The sequence below is a fragment of the Adiantum capillus-veneris genome, chromosome 9, assembly GCF_014529385.1.
Source record: "Adiantum capillus-veneris isolate H3 chromosome 9, ASM1452938v2, whole genome shotgun sequence".
Taxonomy (NCBI): domain Eukaryota; kingdom Viridiplantae; phylum Streptophyta; class Polypodiopsida; order Polypodiales; family Pteridaceae; genus Adiantum; species Adiantum capillus-veneris.
Window position 1 is genome coordinate 37771382 of NC_140939.1, and position 24318 is coordinate 37795699.

The window sequence follows — 24318 nt, forward strand, 5'->3', positions numbered from 1 at the left end:
TCAATGCTTGAAAAATCACTTGGAGATGTTGCTTGTGTTCCTCCATATACTTGGAGTAGATTATGATATCATCAAAGAACACTCCAGTGAATTTGCGGTAGGGTCTAAAGATTTTCTCCATTAAACGATTGAACGTGGTTGGTGCATTAGTCAAGCCAAAAGGTATGACTAGATATTCATAAAGGCCAAATGTTGTACGAAACGCGGTCTTCATAATATCTTCATCCACTATATTTATTTGATGATAGACACTTTTAAGGTCAATCCTACTGAAGTAGGTAGAGCCTTGTAACTTATCAAACAGATCTTCTACCCGAGACACAAGATTTTTTTTTTTGATAGTGATATGATTTAGTGCTTTGATAGTCCACACACATACGGTATGTAAAACCTTTCTTTGCACTAAAAGGACTAGAGAACAAAAGGGAGAGGAGCTAGGCCTCACCATCCCTTTGTCAACCAATTCTTGTACTTGCCTCATGATCTCCTCTTGTTGAGCTTGAGAAACTCGATAAGAAGGCTTGTTAGGCGGTGGGCTTCCTAGTAGGAGCTCAATTCGATGGTCATCATCCCCTCGTTTTGGAGGTAATTCCATTAAAATATTATCGATGAACACATCTTGGAATCCTTTTAGAAAATTAGACAAGTCTAACTCTTCTTGATTTCTACCATTTACATTTGATGAAACATTAGGACCTTTTAAGGACTCTTTGACAAAAATCATATACGTAAATTGAGCTCTTCATTGATTTATCGAAAGCAGGAGGGTTTACAAGTAGTTTAGTATAACCAAACTCACTAGCATCTATGTACATGTTCTTTCCCCTGTAGGTGAAGTAGATTCTCCTTTCAGAGAACTTCATATTGGCAGCCATACGACTGAACCATGGTGCCCCTAGGATAGCATCCTCATGTTGGAGAGGAGAGATGAAAACCTCTTCTTTGTCGACATAGCTTTGGACATGAAGCCTCAACTTCTCAATCAAGGAAGTAACGGAGGCTCATTGTTCCTTGAAAGCAGTGTCGACCGTTACAACATCTCCCATCTCGAAAACTTAAATGCTCAACTTGGTGGCCAACTCCGTTGATATGAAGTTGTGAGTAGAGCTAGGGTCAAACAAGATGAAGGAATCATGCTCCCTTACCTTTCCCCAATAAATAGGAGAGAGGTGCACCTTTGCAATGAGCATCCTCTTTTGGAGCTTCGATGGTGGAAGCTCTAGGAGTCTCATTGCGAGCATTTTTTCTTGAGGCAAGAACGATAGCCATGTCCTTGCTCCCCATACTTAAAAGATTTATTTTCCTTGCAAAAAGCTTCAAGCTCTTCAGGAGAGAGTTTGTTTTTACCTTTGTAAACTCCTTCTCCTTGGACTGATTGTTGTTGTTGGAACTGCCTTGGGAAGAATTTTGGGCATTGGTTTTCCCCTTGGCATCACTTTTGTCTAGCCCCTTGTTGGAAGTTCATGTGCAAAGCAACCATGGTGTGGTGGATTACTTCGGTGATAGAACCAAGCCATTGAAAGTTGACATACTCGGTCATCTCTTCAGGTAATCCCGCACAAAACTGTTGCTTTTGCTCAGCAAAGTCTAACTTTTGGAAGACAGTAACCTTGAGATGTAAATCCCAAAACTTGTCTACGCACTTGTGGATAGACTCATGAGAGAGAAGCTTCAAACTACGCCATTTGGTAAGCACTTTGTCCTTTGTTTCGCTTGCAAGAAATTGCTTCATGATGGAAACTCGTAGACTTTTCCATGTCTTTGGGGCTTCACCATTGCCATGAAGGATAGCCCACCATTGAGACGAGCCGATTTCTGGAAGTGCATAGCTACATGGCGCAACTTGGAGGACTCTGTGAAGCCTCGTCTTCCAAAGGCCGCATCAAATTCCTGGGGATGAAGGCTAACACTGTCAGTAGCACCAAAGGTGCCATCATACGTGAGAAAAGAGATACTCTTTCCTCCCTCTTTGAACTTATTGAGCTTTTGTGACCTTCGTCATGCAAGGCATGACTTGCGATGTCCTCCCCTCTTGTATTCTCTAGGAGAATAGCCATAGCTTTCGTCGGAAGAGGAGGAAGGTGAAGAAGAAGGAGAAGAGGGTGACCTCTTTCTTACCCTTTTCTTCCTTTGTTTCCTCTCTTCCCTTTGGAGTGACAAGGAGAAGGAATGTGGGTTGAATGTTTCTTCTTGGGAGAGTTGGCGATCGTCTAGACCGCCGTCTTCTTGGAGCCACATCTTCAAAGGAACTTAAAGTTTCATTACTTTCTTGCTCTTTGGATTCCACCTCTCGTATGGGAGAGAGTCTTCTTTTGGGGGTCTCTTCAAGAGGCCTCCTAAGATCTCTCTCCTCTTGGAGAGGAAGAGAAATCCCATAAGTGCGAAGTTGTTGAGTAACTTCGGCTTGCAAAGCAAGGTTGCCCATAGCTTGCTGCAACCTAGTAACAAGATAATTGATAAACATGGGGGCATCATCATTAGCACCTTCATGTGCAAAATCAAAGTTATCAATGTTCATTCTACTGTCTTGGTTATTGTCAGCCATGTTAACATAATTTATGTACTTACTTAGTGTATGCTTTGGCAATTCAAAACCTTAGTTGCCACTCCTCTTAGCCTTTGAAAATCGGCACTTAAGTATCTACACCCACGACTCTAAAGTGGTTAATTATAGAGAGTAGTGGAGTGGGTCTAATATTGCAGAATTGTCAAGGGCTAGTTCCTTTCGGACTTCTTATGGCTCAATAATGGTAAAGACATAGGCAAGTCTAAAAAGACCCCATTATTAAGTCCAAAGCTCCCAAGATGTGCACCATATCCCACATAGTGGGCTCAACAAAACCGATAATAGATCCTACTCCCACTTACCCTAATATAATTAACAAAATCAACCATTTATAGGCTACTTAAGGACCTCTCTTCTTAAGCAAGAAAAGAGAAACCAAATGCTCTGATACCAATGTAATGGAAATGGCCTATTAACTTTGAGAGTAGCGAAAATTAGAGAAAGTACTTTTGTGAAATTACTTTGTGAGCATAGAGGGTGAACTTAATTGATGGTAGCAACATAAACATATCATTTAGTTAACTTGGCACGAACAATACTTTTGCAAGAGAGAGAGTTTAGAGAACATGACAACAGTTGAGGACCGGATTTATGTGGAGCCACGGTCCCCCCTCCAATAGGAATTTGTATTATAGGTTCTCCCATCAAGAGAGACCTGGTACAATACAACCTTTGTGTTCCTTGTGACCTAGGTGATGCAATGAAGATGGAAAGCTTCATGCATCACGAGCATAACATAAACTTTGTGGAAAGCATTGCTATCCCAAGTCTCAGTCCCAAGGCCTCAAACACCTTCGAAGGTGGAGAGAGCTAGTGGGGAATGAGGGTTGGGAAGAGGAAGAAAAAACATTTCATAGGAGAAAGAATTAGTTCCTCACCTTATCATCACTGTTCTTGCTAGCATACATAGTAGCATAGTAATGAAGATGGAGAAGATGGCAAGCTTAAGCATTGAAGCATGGCTCTTGGTTGGCTTTGCATTCCATAGGCAAGAGTGTTGGTGTAGGCTCTCAACTTCTCTACTAGCTTGGAGAAGGAGATGGTGCTCTTGCACTTTGCACCTCCACAATTTGAGACAGAGTGTGTGTGTGTGGGAGAGTATACCCCTCAAGCAACCCCCTAGCTTGCTTTGATCGAGCCCCCCCTTGTAGCTCATGATTGAAGATCATTGGACCTCTCCAGGCCTAGCCAATCACATGCAGGGGCATATCAAGCAACATGGCTAGCCTTGGGACAAGTGTCCCCCTTTCCCGTTTGAGAGAGAGGACTTGATAAATGCTAAAACAATTAATTAAATTAACCAATTTATCATTGGACCCCTTGGGAGGCCAACCAATATGCTTTAGGCACACCATGAGGGCAACATGAAGAGGAACTTGACAAGTGTTCTATATACATTCTTTGAACCAAGCTTACCTTGTGCGAGGGTGTGTGTGTTCTCTCTCTACCCACCTCTTGTAGGGCTCGCCCCCTCCTTGTATTGATAGTTGTTGACTTTTCCACACCTTACCCCAAAGCACCTTAGTCATCAAGCATGACAAAGCACCTCAAGCTTGGGTAGTGTTCCCACAAGCACCTCAAGCTCCCTAGTCGGCAAGCACGTCAAGCGCCTCAAGCACCTTAGTCATCAAGGATGACAAGCACCTCAAGCACCTTAGTCATCAAGCACGACAAGCACCTCAAGCTGCTTAAGCTTGGGCCCGATTCCCACCTCAAGCTCAGTCCTAGCTTACCTAAGGTCAAAGGACTTTTACACTAATCTTTGGAGGTCTTCAATAAAGCTAACCCTAAGGTCTTTTCCATTGGTTTGCGTTGCTCTTTGACATACCATCTCTCATTTGGACCCCTTTACCATTGGCCCCGTGTTGAGATAGATCTTAAGCACATGTCTATATTCTAACATTGTTCCCGTTTATTCTCCCACATTAAATGATAAGTTTAATATGAGAAAATCATTTGGGTTGGCCAGATATTAGATTTTATGACACAATTCATGCTTACTACTGTATATGTGAATCTCTATTGCCGATCTCCTCACTTCGCATCAAGTTCCATATGAAAATGAAGACCCGTTATATGGTCGCTCAAAAACATGAGTTCCACATAAAAATGGTGACCTAATTAAGGCACTTCAACAGATTGTTTGATGTAGGTTCCACAATATTAAGCACTCGTTTTTAACGGGTCGTTCACTTGTGGACATGAATGCGGTGGCATTAATAGAGATGGATAAAAAGACCAAGAGAACAAGTGAAAGAGTGCCTCTTGAATAAAGAGACTTGGATAAAATATACCATTCATGATCTACACTCTTCAAACATAACATGTTTAGTTTGACTTATCTCATCTTGTTTTATAAAATTCATGTATTGAAGCTAAATGTACTTCACCGTACAATATCGAGTCTACAAAAGTTTAAGGTAACTAATCTCTTTTTTCCATGCATTTTAAATCCAAAAAAAAGGGGCGCTCCAACAATGGAGGAAAATCATATAGCAAACCTCTAGGAGTGAGCGAGAAGCATTTTACGACCCTTCAACATAGAAGGGTTACAATTTATGGGGGAAGGACACATTTCCTAGGGTCGATAATAATTAGGTGGGACTGATACCATCTCCCCCATACTTATGCATGGTTTTTGGTTTTTGAAGGCACAAGCATCTCGTGCATGTAATGCATTTCTCCTTATCCTTATCCTTTAACATCTACACAATTTTTTATTACTCTCAACATTTGTTAGCTCGTAATTTTGCCAATCTTGCGAGGTTTGGAAATTGAATAACCTTTGTTACAAAGGCTCAAATCAAGTTGCAACGCAAACTCAGGTATACCGTATCTTTACTTACCATTACTTGAGTTCCAAGTGCAATATTGCAACTCGATAAATGTTTGCAAATTGAATTGAGCAATTTCCTTCTAAGAATCAAGACGCACTAGCTCTATCTTTATTGGAAGCAGATACCGTTGTGCTCCACAACCTACCCTTGTTGGTGCATACCAATCAAAGAGTCTCTAAGCAAGTATTGAACTCGCATGGAGCAATGTTTGACTTTGCTACCGCTGAGATAACCAGTTCGCCTAGTGGGTTTCAATGCCTAAATGTACCCCCTTTTTAATTAAAAAAAAACTCAGCTCACTATCCCCTTCCCTTTCCTTGACGGCACGTGCTATGATTCCCTTAGTTGTACTTAAATTTAATTTAATTGTACTTAAATTCAATGAGAACTCTTCTGACCTTACAAGATTTTAGAGTGCTTATGAAGTATCCTGTAGTTTGCAAGAGACGAGCATAGCAGAGAACGAAGCGAGAATGGTTGGGACCAATGTCAAAGCTGAGACGTTGGCGTTAATGAATAAGCGCTCCGAGATGGAGAACGAGATGGACATCATCATCTCTCGCCTCTGTCAACCTGGGGGCCCTGGCCTCGAAGGCAATCTTCTTGATCCCCAGGTGAGAGAGAGAGAGAGAGAGAGAGAGAGAGAGAGAGAGAGAATTTTTGTCTACGACAGGCTGAACTGGCTTGTTCAAATGAACAAAACGAAGTGTACTAGATTATCCATATTTCCATCTGCCACATTGAAAGAACTACCAAAAACACTACAAAAGAGCGGTCAGAAAATGAATTTCTAAGCTAGAGCTGGATGTCAGTCTGTGGGATGGTAGCTGATGGTAACATCACTATCTACACAATACTATAGGTTTGCAAGCATGTTCAGAGATGAAAAATGTAGGACGAATGCACTTCTCAAGGCTGCTGCGACTAATATTAGGTTGTGCATTGCATCTCTTGTTTTTTTCCCAAGGGAGCCACTGAATGATCCGTAGGGCTTGTGTAGGCTGAGCCCAAAACTGTGTAAATTGAGAGACTAAATACAACTGAAGATAATTGGCTGGAGACAAAAGGCTAATCACTGAGAAAAAGGCCAGGGAAAAAACACACATACAAAAGTGACGAAGCAGGGAAAAGAGCTAAGTACTGCAAAAGCGGCTTCTAAATAATAGGCACCACAAGCCGTCTGAACAAGATCATCACTGGTTGCAACAAATCGGCATCCTATATGTAGGATGAACTGCCAAGAGGAGCCAAGCTGAGCAGCTGAGGATCAGGATGGGATGGAGGAAACACCAGAAGCAAACTAGGGATTTTGCAGTAAAAGCCCAACCGGGTAGCGGAGTTCAATACTTGCAAACCTTGAACACACCCAGGAGGAAGTCAAGTAACACCCCACTCCATTTGCTCAATGTTGCAAGGAGGAAGTCTTGTAACACGTTTGTCTACTTGCTCAAGCTGGCTACCCATTTAGGTAGAGACTCTACAGACAGATTAGGAATTTGAGATTTCCTCAAGAAATAGAGCATTTTAAAAGACCCATTAGATCCCAAATATATGTCTCCAAATTAATTTTCTAGCCATTAAGAAAGTAGTAATGGCTGTGGTTAAACAAACTAGGAAATTGAGATTCCCTTAGATAGAGCATTGTGCATCAAATCCCCAATGTGTATTGCTCTGAATTGATTTGCTAGCATTCAGAAAGTAGAACACATGCCCCACCTTTCTATTCATGTGCTTGTAACTCTTCCAGAAAAATAAATATGTTTTTTCACCTCCTTGGCTTTTGGTTGGATTGTTCTTTCTCATTGTTTGGCCTTGAATGATTGGTTTTTCAATTTATTATATATTGTTGTGTGCTCCTGTGACTTGAAAATGTATCAAAGCAAGGTCTCTTCTCTCCGTGTGCAAAGAAGGATGATCCTTACAAGTCAATACATCTGAAAAAAAAGAAGAGCTTTGAAGTTGTAGGTGTAGAGAGAGAGAAAGAGAGTGACACATGAGATGGGCCCTGGCGCCCCTTTCGGTATTTCTTTATATTGCTTCAACTCAGTACAACACCGGAACCCTGCACTTTGCACCTTCACACGGAAGATTGCTAGAGAGTGGGCCCTAGGTATGTATTTAAAGGCCCTTGGCCTTGGAAAAGTAGTACATGAAAAGCGTCTAAAAGCACTTGAACTCCAAAAGCCAGCACTCAAAAGCAGCCAGCACGTTTTGCGGAAATCTGTACTGCCACGTTAGCAGCCTGTCAGTGCGTTTTACGGGGTTGTCCTTATAGGGTGCCATGTCAATAGGCCAGTGTAAATTGCGGGCAGTCCGCACAGGGTGCCATGTCAGCAGGTCTTTACGCAAGAGAGTCGGTGAGTGTGTGTCGTGCTTTATATGATTGTCTTTAGGTCCCTTGGACCCCATCGGACGGGGTCCCATAAGTTGGTGGGAACTTCTTAAAAAATTGCCCCATCGAGGATCTGCAACCGCCAATGCATGTGGAGGTGCAATGCAAAATGCCATAAATATCCGGTAGTAGGCCAATAGCGAGTTTAGCTCTCTTAGCTGGAGGTGGCCATGGGGATCTTTTTGCTGTCGGATCTAAAGGTTGCTTGAAGAAGTCGAGGCTCTTTGAGGACATGTATTGAACGCACGCCTTGTTTGAAAACATTTGAAGCACCTGCCTTCTTGTAACACGGTTTCTCGTTGACACTGTGTCAGACGAGGCCTTTGAGGTTGAGTTTCATGAGACTCCCGAGGATTTGTTCGTTGTTGCCGGGAGTTCTGCTACATCGTCCGTAGGCTCTTTGTTGGAATTAGGATTGTAGAGAAACGCACACAGCTTGGAGAAGACGAAGGAAGCTCAAGGCACACAATAGAGAGTGTGTTACTCAGTGTGCTATGGAAAGATAGATAGCCCTAGAGTGAAGGGCGTATATACAATGCTCGGGGGAAAAAACCTCCTAAAGAGGGAAAAAATGCCCCGGCGGTCCTAGTGTGTTCACACACATCACTACCACATGTATATAGTAACAAATCCCCCCTGGAGTGATGCGGTGAACGAGAGCTGGCACATGAGTAAAGGGAAGTGCCATGCCCTGAGGACATGATCAGTCCACAAAGGGGAGAGAGCCCAAAGCTTTGCAGAAAGCTTCAAGCTTCTCACGAGACAATGCCTTTGTGAAAAGATCTGCAAGGTTGTCCTGTGTTGGCACATAAGCCAAGCTGAGCTCTCCTGCTGAGAGCCTCTCCCTGACATAGTGATAATGTACCTCAATGTGCTTTGTGCGAGCATGAAAAACTGGGTTCCTCGCAACTGCCAATGCGCTCTGACTGTCAGTGTCGATAGTGTCGGCAGTGTCCTGTCCGACACCCAAATCAGCCATAAGGCGTCTGAGCCATACACACTCAACCGTAGCTGTGAAGACTGCCTTGTACTCAGCCTCACAACTCGAAGTGGCCACAGTAGGTTGCTTCTTGCTCAACCATGATATACATAAACTGCCAAGCATGAAACAAAAACCACTTGTGGACACTCGCGTGTCAAAACAACCAGCCCAATCTGAGTCCAAAAAAGCATGTAAGTCTGGCGGCAATGATCCCCCCTTGGGATAAAACAAGCCAAGATGTAAAGTGCCACTAAGGTAGCGGAAAATCCTCTTGACAGCCTGTCAATGCTTAGACCTTGGGCTCTGCATAAATCTGCTGACCTGTGAGATTGCAAATTGAATATCCGGCCTCGTGTTGCATACATGAATGAGGCAGCCAACAGCAGTTTGGTAAAGAGTGACATCAGGAGGATCACCAGCATCATGTAGACTCAACTTCAAACGTGTTTCCATGGGAGTGGCAATAGGTTTGCAATCCTCAAGTCCAAACTTACATAGCAATGTCTCTATGTAAATTTTCTGACACAAGGCAATACCACCATTACACTGCTTAAATTGTATACCCAAGTAATGATGCAACAGCCCCAAATCTTTCATCTTGAAAGTAGCATTCAAATCAGCCTTAAATTCAGCAATATGTCTCTCATTTGGTCCAGTGATCAGCAAATCATCGACATAAAGAACCACAATGAGAAGTACATCACCCTCACGCTTTACATACAATGTGCTTTCTGTTGGACTGTTACGAAAGCCTCGTTTGACCAAATGAGTGTCAGCTTTCTCATACCAAGCACGAGGAGATTGCTTCAACCCATGCAAAGCCTTCTTACATTTGCACACTTTGTCCTCTTGTCCTTTTATGACAAAACCGCGAGGCTGCGTTACATAAACTTCCTCAAATATGTCACCATTCAAGAAAGCAGTAACAATGTCTGATTGATGTACATCCCAACCAAAATGAGCTGCCAATGCACATAGAAAACGCATAGTAGTCATACGACAAGTGGGAGCAAAATTCTCTTCATAATCTATGCCTTTTTGCTGTGCATAACCCTTTGCAACAAGTCGAGCCTTATGGCGATCAATCTCACCATCCGGCTTGCGTTTCAACCTGTAAACCCACTTCGTACCAATGGTCTTTTTGCCAGGAGGCAAATCACATAAAGTCCATGTGTCATTCTCTATAAGTGCATCATATTCTGATTGCATGGCAGCCATCCAATTTTCGGAATTCTGTGCTTCATCAAAAGACAGAGGCTCCTCAACATCATGTAAGCTAGACACAGCCAAAGCATAACAATCTGATGCATAAGATGCATGGTGAGATGTAAGGTGCAGCGGAATGAATGTTGTATTTTCTCAAGATTAGTGATCTATATTTGCTCAAGGTTCTTTTTAGTTCTTAGGGAAGGAGAGAGCCTTCCGTCTTTATGGAGAGTGCTATGATCACGAACAAAGTGAGTGGATATTGTGCGTGCAAGTGTATGAGACTGAGAGAAAGAGAGAAGAGAGATACGACACCCGAGAGGTTGTAAAACCCTCCTCCGAAGGCCCCACTCTCGTCGGCGAGAGTGGTCTACTTTTGATTGCACAAAGTGGTACAATGCGTATGCAATGGACCGATGCAACTTGGACTATGCCGATGACGACGACTTAGGGTTGAAATCTGGGGTCTTCTATCTGCTGAATTTCGTGGCTGTTTCGGTGGCTGAAAATTACTGTTTTACTGCTGTCTATGGTTGAACGTGACAGGTTTGTCGGGGGTCATGCTGATGGCAAAAACACTGAGGATCTGTCTCTGTCAGGCTGCGTTTTTGGGACTTGTCGTAGGCTGAAACGCTGAATATTTGCAGGGATCAAAGCTGCGTTTAGGGCTGATTTGACCTGCTAATAAAACCTGTTTATGCTGCGTTTTTCCATGCTGAAAGGCTGAGATAAAACGCTGGATCTGCCAGTGAATTCCATGCTGAAAACGCTGATAAAAACGCTGAGTCTTGCTCTAGGGCTGGCAATCAAAAACGCTAGTGGATGTGGGTTGTTGGTCGCGGGGAAAACGCCAGGAAATTGGAGTTTGATGGCGATGGCCTGCAGTGGGAGAAAACGCCAAAGGAAGGGAGTGGATGGCGATGCTAAGTGTTGAGGATGGCTCACCAAGGGGATGACTTGGGGAGGTCTTGTTGAGAGAGGGAGGGAACACCTGCTGCTTGGGGAAGCCTGTTGTGTTCTTTGCTCATCTTCCAATTGTGCTAACTTGGGTTTGCTTATATATTAACTTGCCCAATTTGCCCTACTGAGTACTCAACAAAAGTCACTTAATAAATAAGTGAAAAATGTTAAAAATAGGAAAAAAAAGGATAAAGTCACTTGAAAAATCCCCAAACTGACTCTGATGGAATCTGATGGAAATGCTTATGCTTATGCGGTGTGCAACCAGAGGATATGCATTTACACTCAGTGACTGGGCATGCACGGTTTACGAATAGACTCACAAAAGTGCAAGATCACTACTAATCTAAACTGACTGAACTGACTGAACCTTGCTGTGGTGTAGCTTGTCCACGGACACATAGGGTTGGGATGTATCACGTGACATCCCCTCCTTTTGAAAGTGAGGTACTAATACCGAACTGTATGGCGTTGAGGAAGATCGCCAACAGCATCCGGAATCTTGGAAGGGACTCTTCGTCGGCCCACTCTGATGTGTGGGTCGTGCGGTACTTGAACTTCATAAAGGTCTGCAACGCTTGCTTCTTTGGGCCGCGCCGAAAGCGACACAAAGTCTTTTGTGGCTCCTTCGATGCTTCAACTTCGTCTAGAGACCTGCTTCTTTCGTCTTCAAGAATCTCCATGGTTGAAAATTCTTGAAACCATTTCCAACACAAACCATGAACATACCTATTCCATGTAATGTGAAGGAAAAAAATCTTGTCTTCTCTAAAGACTGTGTATGCAATGTAGATGAACATAGAGACGGAGTGACAACCCGTGCATCAAACACATGCAAACAATGAGGTCGAATCTTTTCTGTTTGATCGAAATCAATCAATTGTGGCAAATCCCAATGGAAATGCCCATGCTTGGTGCTCATACTATCATGTGCTTGTTCGGAAACTGTGTCACGCCAAGGAAGAGACATGAAATGTGACTTCCTTACATACATACCTTTCAGCTTTTCATGAAAAATCAGCATACATTCGTGCTCATTCATGAGAGAAACGTGCTCAACATACAATATGTCATGCCTAGGAAAAGGGATCACATAACGATGCTGACTAAAATACAGGAAACGATCACGAATGAAACAATCGAACAATGCGTGCGTATCAATCATGTGAACACATAATACTTCCTGTGAGGGCTCTTTGGACCAAGGCTCGAGAGCCAAGATCGCTTCTTCGGGATCTATCGAATCTTCTTGTGGGGGATCTGTGGACCTCGACTCGAAAGCCAAGATCGATTCTTGGTGATTGATCGAATCTACAACGAGCTTAGCTTCGCTAGAAAAAGCATCAACTAACACATCATCCTTGTGAACAATCACATCTTCTTCATGCAACTCATCATGCTTGTGAGAAATCACATCTTGATCGTGCAAATCATCATGCTTGTCATTGTCATTCAAATCATCATGCAAATCATTATCCTTCAAATTATCATGCTTCTCATAATCATGCAAATCTTGTGTATCATGCTTTGGAGAAGAAGAGACTGAGAGAGTCTCCTTCTTCTGAATCCTTGCAATCTTGTCCTGCATATTAGCAATGAGAGATGGAGAATGAGCAATGTCTTCTCCATGAAAGACAGTAGGAGAATCACTTTTGGCATTGAGAGTTAAAGTGTTAGCCTCAAAATCAATGAGAGTGTTAGTCTCACGAAACCATCGAATGCCCAAAATCATATCACATCCTGAGAGAGGAGAAACAACAAATCTTCTAGTGAAGGTAGTCTGTTGGATTGCAAACAACACATCAAGGCACTCCTCCGTGATGAGAGCGTCCATACCGGAACAAAAGCCAGAGACCTCGATAGGAGATCTCGGATTAACTTCAAGGCGGGCTCTCTCAACAAGAGAGGAATTGATCACATCATGCATACTACCTCGGTCAAACAATATGACAAAACCGTGCCCCGACGTACGACCATAACATTTAATGAGAGATTCATCAATGGGAGGGTCCTGAGAAACTTGGGGCACACTCGTGTTATAATTCATTGCATTGACAGAGGAAGTGGGTGCTGTGGGTTCTTTAGATTCATTCAATTCAAGCTTAGGATATGTTCTTTTTATGTGACCCTTAATGTGACAATGAAAACAACGACCTTCCTTAGAATAAGTGCTTTGTTCTTCCGACGTGATGTATCCTCCTACAATGCCTTGTGCTACCTTTTCATCTGGAGTAAGCTTAGGTTTAGGAGTTGTGTTAGCCTTATCCTTAGATTCTTTGGAAGAATTCTTTGATGAGAGACTGTTGGAAGATTGGTTAGAAGAGTTATCATTCTTACCATTCTTACCGTTCTTACCGTTCTGAGGGTTCTGAGAAGTCTGCGAGGTACTTGTAGAAGTCTTGTTCTCCTTAGGCTTTCCCTTGTTGTGCTTCATTTCCTGTGCGAGAGCAATCGCTACCGCCTTGTTGAGATCAATTGGATCGAAGACTTCGACATCGTACTTGATATACTCGTCCAATCTAAAGAGAAAAGCCTCTTTGCGCTCATCATCCGATTTTCGTAATTGGGTACCTAGCTGCAAAACACGATTAGAAAAAGACATAACCGGCACACCATTTTGCTTAAGAGAGCGCCAATCATCCTTCAATCGTGCAAGGTACTGAGGTGGCATAAACCACGCCTTGAGCTTGTCTTGGAAATCAGCCCAACTAAAAGAGAGGGACGTGAAATCGTCTGCTGCCTCTAGGTGCGCGGCTAGTTGTGCCTCTTGCCATGTGTGGTACCAATTAATGGCATCACCGGCAAGGTATATAGCTGCCGTCAAAACTTTGCTATTTCTTGTTTTCTTAGTTGTCGCAAAATAAGGATTAAATTGATGCAACCAAGAATGAATAACCGTGGCATCCATCTTACCATCATACTTACTGAAAGTCAACTTCTCTGTGACTGGGTGGTTGGAATCCGCGTCGTGGCTTGCACCACTTGAACTCCCACGATCTTTGGGTGGTTCAGTTTTTGAGGCTAGTGCTTGTCGAAGCAATTCTTGAGTGCGTAGCTCTCGTTGAGCTTCACGCTCGGTCTCCAAGGCCAATCTTTGAGCGGTACGATCGGTCTCCAAGGCCGTGTTTCTTGCCGCCTCTTCCGCCTTTCTTAGTTGTTTCCGTTCTTTGCGTTCGTTGCGCTCGCGTTCTAAAGCAAGGCGATTGTCTTGTTGTTGTGTGGCAAGTTTTGCGTTTCTTTCGTCGCGCTCACGGTCCTGAGCAAGGCGATTTGCTTCTTGTCTATCCATCATGGCCATCATCTGCTTGACCATTGCTTCCATAGGGTTTGGTGCACTTGGTGGCGTAGATGGCGAAGGGGGAGGGTTGAAGAAATCATCTCCGGGTGGGGAAGAGTCTTCGTCGCCTCTCTCATGCTCATCACTTGTATGCGAAGTATCCATTCCGCTTCGGGTGACGACCATGCACTATGATCTTGGGTTCTTAAGTTCGCGAGGAACTTGGGTTCTTGAGGGTCTTGAGGTTCTTGATTCTTGAGGGTCTTGGGTTCTTGAGGTTCTTGTGTCACGAGGACGTGGCAGTTATTAACCATGTCATAGAGATGTGGCAACTGCTAACCTTGGTTGTTGGTTTCTTTCCAATGGGGTTTATTTTATTTGTTTAAGACCCTCTTTTTGAAGTAGCAAACGGTCGGACATTGTATGGCCAATGTGAACGGTAGATTCACCCGCAGACGGGAAGTGGTCGGCACTGGAATTCGTATGGTAAGAGGATGTCTAGGCTCAGAGCAAGATCATATAGGTCCCTATGTCGCACTTAGCAAGTTGGTGGATACTGGGAAGTGAACTCAATTAAGGCGTAAAGTCAAGGTGGGACTACCAACAAAAAGTATCCGACAGTTGGGCCACATTGCACTTTTGGATGCGGTCCCAATGAGGCTAGATGGTCAGAAGACCAGTGGGAGCCCAACGGAAGCATCTCCTAAAATTTAGGGAACTGCTATTTTGGGCCGCAAAATGTGTTCGCGTCATTACCTCCGGTATGACTAGGGGAACATTTTATAACTCTGCCGCGAAGTCAACTGGCCAACCGGTCAGGATATTTTTAAGCGGCAAACCCGAAATGGGAAAATGCTTGAAAATGCTCCAAGTGTCACATTTTCGTGAACTTTCCTCTTGCAGAAAAATGGGCGCTGATTTTTAAGCTGGGAGAGGCCTCATTTCAGCTTTTGTCACAGGTTAAGAGCTATGGAGTGCTTCCTTTCCCTCTCATGTACAGTGTGGTGCTAGAAGTGATGCCCTGCACACTACACACTGCTCTCTCTCTCCCCTACGTGCAGTTATGTGATGCCCCACAAGAGGGCTACTCATTTGACTGATGTACAGTTGTGTGGGTTCATGCTTTTGTGCTGAGGCAAGAGCCTCCTTGAGCAAGAACAGGGGTAGCTAGCTACTGCTCCAAAGTAGGCACTGGTGAGGGTCATAACCTCACCGTACAGGTGCAAAATCAGCGCTGTGTATGCGCTGTAAATTTACTGTTTTTCAGCCATACGGATGCCAGGATCATTGGGAATCGTGCCCCATTGGCAAAGGACAGTTAGGGGACTGTTTGGGGCTGAAAACAGGGCAAAAACCAGTAAATACAGCGTGCTGAATTTACTGTTTTTGGACAGGAATCAGAGGGTATACGACAGTGCAAGCGAGTTCCAGCAGGGGAATTGGTTTCGCGCAAGTTTTGGGGCTGTTATGTTGCCGAAATTTGGCCAAATCAAATGGTATCTAGGTGGATACACGTGAAGGATTCCCAGGACCTTACCTTGTAATTTACCCTCCTAAAGAATAAAGAAATACCGAAAGGGGCGCCAATTTTGGGCCCTACAGGTTGTCGGCGTCTGCTCGGAGCATTCTAGCTTCCGAACCGTGTGTGTATTCAAGTGTTAAGTCCCGTCGCAGGTTTTCTTTGCAAAGTGCTGTGTGTGTGTGTCTAAAGTAAAAAATTTCGGGTGAAAGCCAACGCCTACCGCCCTACGGGCCGGTTTCATCTTGAGTCTTGAGGGTCTTGGGTTCTTGAGGTTTTCTTTCGCTTGCAAATCGCATTGGAGAAGGATCTTCTCTTCACCCGAGTTCTACTCCTTTTTGCGGGCGCACCCCTTGGTGGCCTTGCGCTCACACCAAGGTTACTTTTTCCCACCTCACGTCGATTGGCCGGCCGCTAAGTGCACGGTCTGCTCTCAATGAGTGAAAAGAGACACAAGGGGAGGTTGGACAAGCCCTTCTTTCTTGGGATTCCTGTCACTCTTCAACAAAACACGATTAGGAATTGACATGCCCAAGCGAGCTTGGGTTCGTGCGACCTTAACAAGCAAAAAAATTCTTGTGGTTCTTGTGGTTCTTTCCTTGAGTAATGCAGAACACTTCCAAAGCTCTGATACCAATGTAAGGTGCAGCGGAATGAATGTTGTATTTTCTCAAGATTAGTGATCTATATTTGCTCAAGGTTCCTTTTAGTTCTTAGGGAAGGAGAGAGCCTTCCGTCTTTATGGAGAGTGCTATGATCACGAACAAAGTGAGTGGATATTGTGCGTGCAAGTGTATGAGACTGAGAGAAAGAGAGAAGAGAGATACGACACCCGAGAGGTTGTAAAAACCTCCTCTGAAGGCCCCACTCTCGTCGGCGAGAGTGGTCTACTTTTGGTTGCACAAAGTGGTACAATGCGTATGCAATGGACTGATGCAACTTGGACTATGCCGATGACGACGACGACGACTTAGGGCTGAAATCTGGGGTCTTCTATCTGCTGAATTTCGTGGCTGTTTCGGTGGCTGAAAATGATTGTTTTACTGCTGTCTTTATGTCTGAACGTGGCGGGTTTGTCGGGGGTCATGTTGATGGCAAAAACGCTGAGGATCTGTCTCTGTCAGGCTGCGTTTTTGGGACTGTTGTCGTAGGCTGAAACGCTGAATATTTGCAGGGATCAAAGCTGCGTTTAGGGCCGATTTGACTTGCTAATAAAACCTGTTCATGCTGCGTTTTTCCATGTTGAAAGGCTGAGATAAAACGCTGGATCTGGCAGTGAATTCCATGCTGAAAACGTTGAGTCTTGCTCTAGGGCTGGCGATCAAAAACGCTAGTGGATGTGGGTTGTTGGTCGCGGGGAAAACGCCAGGAAACTAGAGTTTGATGGCGATGGCCTGCAGTGGGAGAAAACGCCAAAGGAAGGGAGTGGATGGCGATGTTAAGTGCTGAGGATGGCTCACCAAGGGGATGACTTGGGGAGGTCTTGTTAAGAGAGGGAGGGAACACCTGCAGCTTGGGGAAGCCTGTTGTGTTCTTTGCTCATCTGCCCAATTGTGCTAACTTGGGTTTGCTTATATATTAACTTACCCAATTTGCCCTACTGAGTACCCAACAAAAGTCACTTAATAAATAAGTGAAAAATGTTAAAAATAGGAAAAAATAGGATAAAGTCACTTGAAAAATCCCCAAACTGACTCTGATGGAATCTGATGGAAATGCTTATGCTTATGCGGTGTGCAACCAGAGGATATGCATCTACACTCATTGATTGGGCATGCACGGTCTACGAATAGACTCACAAAAGTGCCAGATCACTACTACTCTAAACTGACTGGACTGACTGAACCTTGCTGTGGTGTAGCTTGTCCACGGACACATAGGGTTGGGATGTGTCACGTGACATGAGAGTCTGAACGAGTATGACTAGACAAAGGTGCATCCAATTTATTGTCACGCAAAGTGTACACCAGTCATTTTGGCATACCTCTAGCCGTCTCATTTTCAGCCCTTTCCTCATCAAGTACATCATGTACATCTGCATCAGTAATAGACTGATCTGTAACATTTACAGAAACCCCCATAGGCTGTAAATTTGCTTATTTGAAACTTACATTCGTATTTCCACCATTGAAAAGAGGCAACAAAGTGTCATAAATGTCCTGTGAGCTTACATTACTGTCTCTAGTACATGACAACAAGGGCTGAACAGAATCTTCCACAAACACTACATCCTGTGAAACAAGAATACGTTTTGTTTGTGGATGATACAACCTGTAACCTTTGCTTTCAACACTATAACCAACAAAAATACATTTGACAACCTTATCATCCAATTTTCTGCGTTGTGTTTGTGGCACCAAAGATATGCCAAACAACCAAAAATACGCATGTGCTCAATAGAAGGCTTTCTATCATGCCATGCTTCATATGGAGTAATAGATTGCAAAGCTTTCGTAGGACACCTGTTTAGTACATAAGTGGCACACATGGTGGCCTCAAGCCAAAAAGAATGCGGCAGAGCTTGACTTTTGACCATACATTGTGCCATTTCCGTAAGTGACCTGTTTTTCCTCTGAGCAACACTATTTTGCTGAGGTGTATAAGGCACTGTACATTGGTGGTTTATCCCACGACTAGCCAAAAATGCATTGAATTCATGAGACATATACTGCCCCTCTCGATCGGAACGGAGGGTGCCCATAGTACATTTCGAGACATTTTCAGCCATAGCCAGGAATTGTTGAAGCACATAAAAACTTCGGACTTCGCTTTAAGCGGAAATATCCATGCATGCCTGGAGTAATCATCAATGAAAGTCACGAAGTAAAGGTAATTGCCCAAGGATGGAGTTTGCATGGGCCCACAAACATCACTATGCACAAACTGCAACCTGCATGTGGCCCAAACTGAACCATCCTTTGGAGACTTAGAACGCTGCATCTTACCCAAAATACAGCCTTCACAAACATGTTTGACAGATGCTTCAAGAGGCGGTAAAGAAGCAACTATATCAGATTTCTGAAAACGAAGCAAACTGGCAAAATTCAGATGACCAAAACGTGCATGCCAAAGTTTTGCATTTGAAATAGCCCTTGAATCTGCAACAGCATTTGCAAAATCTTGTCCACACTTGTCATACAAAGTGAGCTTATACAGCCCACGACACAAAAGGCCAGATGCAACAATTTTATCACCAAAACTGAGATCATGAACTGTACATATGTCATCCACAAATTTGACTATAAGTCCAAGTCTAGCAAGTGCAGATACAGACAAAAGATTCTTCTTGATCCCAGGTATATAAAGTGCATCAACAAGTGTGAAAGAACTGCCATTAGCACCAGTAAGCACAATCTTTCCAACTCCCTGAACCGGATAAGAAGCATTGTTGGCACAAGTGACTGAATTTCCATGAGGGATAGACTCGAGAGAGGTGAACAATTCACGATGTGAGGTATTGTGCTTTGTAGCACCACTGTTGAAATACCACACATGTGAATCTGCAGCAACCGACATGCATGCATCATGGACGGTAGGATTGTAAGTGCACTCTGCGCTAAAAGCCCATTCTGCATCGACATCAGCATCACAGTATCCTTTCACAGAAGACTCAACAATCGCTGCATTTGCAGTGGAACCACCCTCTTCCTTCTTAGCCTCTTTGACCTTCAACTTAGGACACTGCTTGATCAAGTGATCATTAGCTTTACAATAATGGCAACGCATCTTCTTTTTGCCCTTATCACCATAATTTCCAGACGAATTGCTACCAGTAGAAGCATTAGGAACATAATTTTTGCCACTTGCAGCAGAATCATAAGAAGTGGTTGCATTGCTGTTACCACCCTTTCTTTGAGAAGCAATAAAAGCCTGTTCAACTGCATGCTGCCTAGTTCTGTTTTTTCTGGAAAGTGACTCTTGCAACAGCAATGTGCATAATGCATCAAACTTGACAACTTCAGGATTTCCTTGGGTCATAAGTCTCCAAGTACTAGCAAATTTCTGGTAAGAATCTGGTAAGGCATCAAGAACAGTCTGCACAAGGGAACTGTCTGAAATGACTTCACTTGCAGAAATAAGTTGCTCATTGATATCCTTGACACCAGCAAGAAAAGTGTCCATATCATCTTTCTCATGCATAATCTTCGATTCCATCTCTTTACACAGCAAAGCAATTCTAGCCTCATTGCGGCTTGCATAAAGACCTGCTAGAATATCCCAAGCCTGTTTTGCAGATTTTGCTGAACGGATGTGAGGAACAATGGTGCGCTTCACAGACAACGCAATCAATGCATGAGCCTGCGCATCCTTTACATCCCAACGAGCTTGTTCTACTGTAGGAAAAACAACTCTAATAGCAACAATCCTTGCAACAAGACCTGCAACATCCTCAACATCGCTTACATCCTCAGAACCAGGATGTATATCAATGCCCTGCACAATATTCCAGACGCCCTTTGACACAAGAACGTGTTGCATCATATAAGCCCACATAGGGTAATTGTCCCCATCCAACCTGTCCTCAGCAGCAAACATCTTGAAGACATCTGTGTTGTTGTCAACCATGGTAAATGCTGCAGCTGATGTGAAAACTGCGTGAAAATAGGAGAAATGGAGCGGGAACAACACCTGCTATATGGCACAAACCGTAGAAGACTGTAAGTCACCTGTTATGCAGAGAACGGCACTAACAGAAATTTTGCACAAAAGGACAAAATTGCCTGTGCAGACCTGCCTGTAGTGGAAACGGAGGCCGAAATGAGCCTGAATCAGAAATCTGAGCAGACCTCATTGTAATCGGAGAAAGTGAGCAAGCGTGTGCTGGAGCAACTGGCGACTAAGCGCGGGAGGATGTAACCTGCTCTGATACCAATTGTTGGAATTAGGGTTGCAGAGAAACGCACACAGCTTGGAGAAGACGAAGGAAGCTCAAGGCACACAATAGAGAGTGTGTTACTTAGTGTGCTATGGAAAGATAGATAGCCCTAGAGTGATGGGCGTATATACAATGCTCGGGGGAAAAAACCTCCTAAAGAGGGAAAAAATGCCCCGGCGGTCCTAGTGTGTTCACACACATCACTACCACATGTATATGGTAACACTCTTGCATGGTGGATACTTGCTTGGACAAACAATATTGCAGTCCAATGGTGTATTGCTTGCACTGGTCCTGTGAGGGAATGAACTTGAAGAAAGACACCGGAAGATAGACGTCGAGAAACCATTGGTTATAGTTGCTGGAAGCGTAGAGACCAAGGGGGGGGGAGAGAGAGAGAGAGAGAGAGAGAGAGAGAGAGAGAGAGAGAGAGAGAGAGAGAGAGAGAGAGAGAGAGAGAGAGAGAGAGAGAGATGATGAAATGAAATGTAATATTAACGTCTTCAAAAGCCAAAATGACCTATGAGACCAAAAGATTACATGTTGTGAATCTAATACCAGGTCTGGGTACAAAAAGTACAAAGAACTGAAAAGAAAATAGTGGGTAGGGGTGGGGTGAAAGTTGATACAAAGGGGATTACGAAGGGTGAGCTGATACAATGGAGCTCTGGGACAGTCGAGGCATCATACACATATACATCAGTATCCGGGACGGCTCCTATGTCGCGCCAGTATGGTATGTTGTGGGGCTGCTCAAACTCCTCTGTCTGTGACTGAAAGAAATCTGTAATCTTCCGTTGTCTCTGGATCTCTCTCATTGCGCCCCTCTTCAAGAGGTCCTCTCTGTGTTTGCGAATCTCCAGTAAGTATAATCCGAGGCATCTCTGATCCTGGTATCTCATGACTCTAGAAAGTGGCCCAAAACCCTCTCTGAATAGACAATGAAATCGGCCTCGTATCTCATAATATACTGGGCAGTGAGATATGTAATGTAGCTCTGTCTCTGCCTCTATTTGGCACACCTCACAAATCTTGGACTCAGCGGGTACTGCTCTATATCAGCCTGTCTCGATCTCTAGCTGATGTGAGGATGTGCGTATCTGACCAATATCACATCGTATCCCGTGGGATAGATGAGTATCCATGTATCCTGGTCTGATCACAAAACCATCCTCCGTGAGTTGGAGAAGATGCTCTCTATAGAAAGTCATCTTCGTACCTAGCTCACGTGTAGGTTGTATCCATGTCCTCTTCGTATCCAACTGAATCAAGTCCTGTCTGATGAGCCAGGTAATCTCTGCCCTAGTGAGGGAGATGGAGGGTGCATCCAAAGAGTACTGAAATGGGGGTAGCCGGTCCATACTAAAGCCATGTAACTGAAACCAAGGTGCCATCTGTGCATACCAACATGATCTATTTCCCTGCAATGCCAGCTGTCGCGAAGACTCTAGTGCTAGTCGAGCATATCTGTCTCTAGGGAGAGCCCAAGTGCTATGCATAAATGAAAGTGATCGAGTGAGTGCCTCCACTACCAATGGAGGAGCAGCGAGCTCCGCCCTAACAATGTTATGTGGTACTGAGGCCTTGGCCCTAATCAGCCGAGAAATCATAGACACCAAGGGTTTCTCCATACATCTCCATCTATCAGTACTGCCAGCTTTGCTATGATGATCAACTGAGCGGCCTCATATCTCCACTCTGTACAGCATGGCCGAAGTGACCAAAGTGTCAAAGAGCCAAAGCTTTGTCCGAGGTTCCTGGAACTGAACGTGCGAACATATCCTCTCAAGTCTCCCCAATGCTGCATAGGCTCTGGTCAATCGCGTATCTGCTGCACACCTCAGGGAAAATACTGGACCATTGAAAACCGCCCCAAGATAAGTGTATGTATTTGCATACTCCACAATCTCTCGACCATATGTAAAAGTGGGGGCGGACCTCCTTACCCATTGCGCTGTGGTGTTAAACACCATTACCTTGGTCTTACCAAGGTTCACAGACGATCCACTGTTCCGTGCAAATACATGCAATGCATCCAAATGACGTTGCATCCCCTCTGGAGATTCGGAGGTCGGCACAATATCATCAGCATATAATAGCAACGGAATCCATGTCCCTGCAAGCTGAGCACCTCTATCACCCTTTGTATGTACATAATCTGAAAACTCATCTACATATATCCCAAAGAGAGTCGGAGATAGGGGACAACCCTGCTTCACCCCAATGGTGGAGTAAACCATGTCGGACATGAGTAGTGCGTACCTTTCCTACCACTATCCTGTATAAAGCTAAGATCCCCTAGATCAGCTCTGTGGGCACCCCCATGTCTTGCAATCTGCGTATGAGTCTGGCTCGTGGCACTGTATCAAAGGCTTTGCGGAAATCCACAAAGCTACAATATATCCTCCTGCCATGGTATCTACCCTCCTCAATAATAGCTCTGAGTGTCAAAATCTGGTCAAGAGTGGAGAAACCTCTCCTGAACCCTGCATGTCCTGCTGCCCGTATGCCCTCTCCCTCTGCCCATCCACTCAGCTCATGCTCAAGAATTGATGCATATAGCCTAGCCAGAGTGTGACCAACCATGATGGTTCGGTAATTCCCGGGAAGCATAGGATCTCTCGACTTGAAGATAGGCACAATAGTGGACATACTCCAAGTCTTAGGGAAACCCTCATACATGGCTCTATTAAACATCATAGCAAGAGGCTCTGCAAGCATATCTTTGGTATGGATAAAGTGCTCTGCTACCAGACCATCATGATCCTGTGCTCTTCCTGTCTTCATCTTGTCAATGGCTTTCCTTACCCTCTCAGCCGTAAAAAAAGCACATGTTTCTGGGCATGCCTCTGGAGGGTCAGGCAAAGGTGGTTGCCTCGATGCTGTATAGAGAGATGTAGCATATTCCCCCCATGTCTCTGTGGAAGTGATGGCTGGCGGTGGAGAGTGCTCATTGAAAAGCCTCCATGCCTCACTAGAGTCCTGAGTCATAAACAGCTGATACAAATCATGCTCTAATTGAGGTAGGTAAGCCCTCTTCTTTCGTCGCACTAGGCGGCGGAAGATATATTGTGACTGTCTATGTGTAGTAGTATCCATGAGCACCTCTCTTTGTAATCTGATCCTCGTCTCTCTACACTCCTCATCATAACAATTATTTTGAGGCATGCTTCCAGATCGTCTGCGTGTAGGTTGGCTGTGGGGATATGCCTCTGATGCTGCATCATGTAGCGTCTCTGTCAGATTCTGGGTGAGCTCATCTAATGGTCGTCCTGGCTCCTGAGTGCATAGCTGCTTGTATATCTCATCAGTGTACACGTGATCTGTCTCCCGTATACTGAGTATGTGTGGAGGCCTATGCAAGGCATGATGCCAAACCCCATGTATGGTAGTATCGGCATGCAGCAAGGTTTTCAGTGCAACTAGGGCCAGTTTGGGGTGCCACAGGGTCATTTTGGCATGGCTGGTTTTTCTGAACAGCAGCCAGATATCGCACCTCTGACACAAAATGTGAATGGCCAAGATGTGCCGATCATGCCTACTACAGTGCCCATGTTGCAAACTATTCCGTATGACAATTTGGGGGCACTGGAGAAGCCGAAAGTTAACAAAGAAGGTGGTGCAGCTGTGAAGTTCAACACCTTTAGTGGCTTCGAGGATAAAGCAAAGGCTCTCACTTTTCTCCAGCAGTTTGATACAGCCT

The 24318-nt window shown here is 44.3% G+C and overlaps 1 protein-coding gene across 4 annotated transcripts in view; it reads left to right on the forward strand.

Moving 5' to 3' along the window:
* The first annotated feature begins 5745 nt into the window (after positions 1 to 5745).
* Positions 5746 to 24318, forward strand: part of LOC147450362 (26S proteasome regulatory subunit) — a 126709-nt gene continuing 108136 nt past the window's right edge. Inside the window, exon 1 of one of the 4 annotated variants that reach the window (XM_086519606.1) lies at positions 5746 to 6017. In XM_086519606.1, coding sequence (XP_086375732.1) covers positions 5877 to 6017 — 141 coding nt within the window. In that variant the 5' untranslated portion in view covers positions 5746 to 5876. The remainder of the gene's footprint in view (positions 6018 to 24318) is intronic. The other 3 variants (XM_086519603.1, XM_086519604.1, XM_086519605.1) reach the window with 3 other exon arrangements.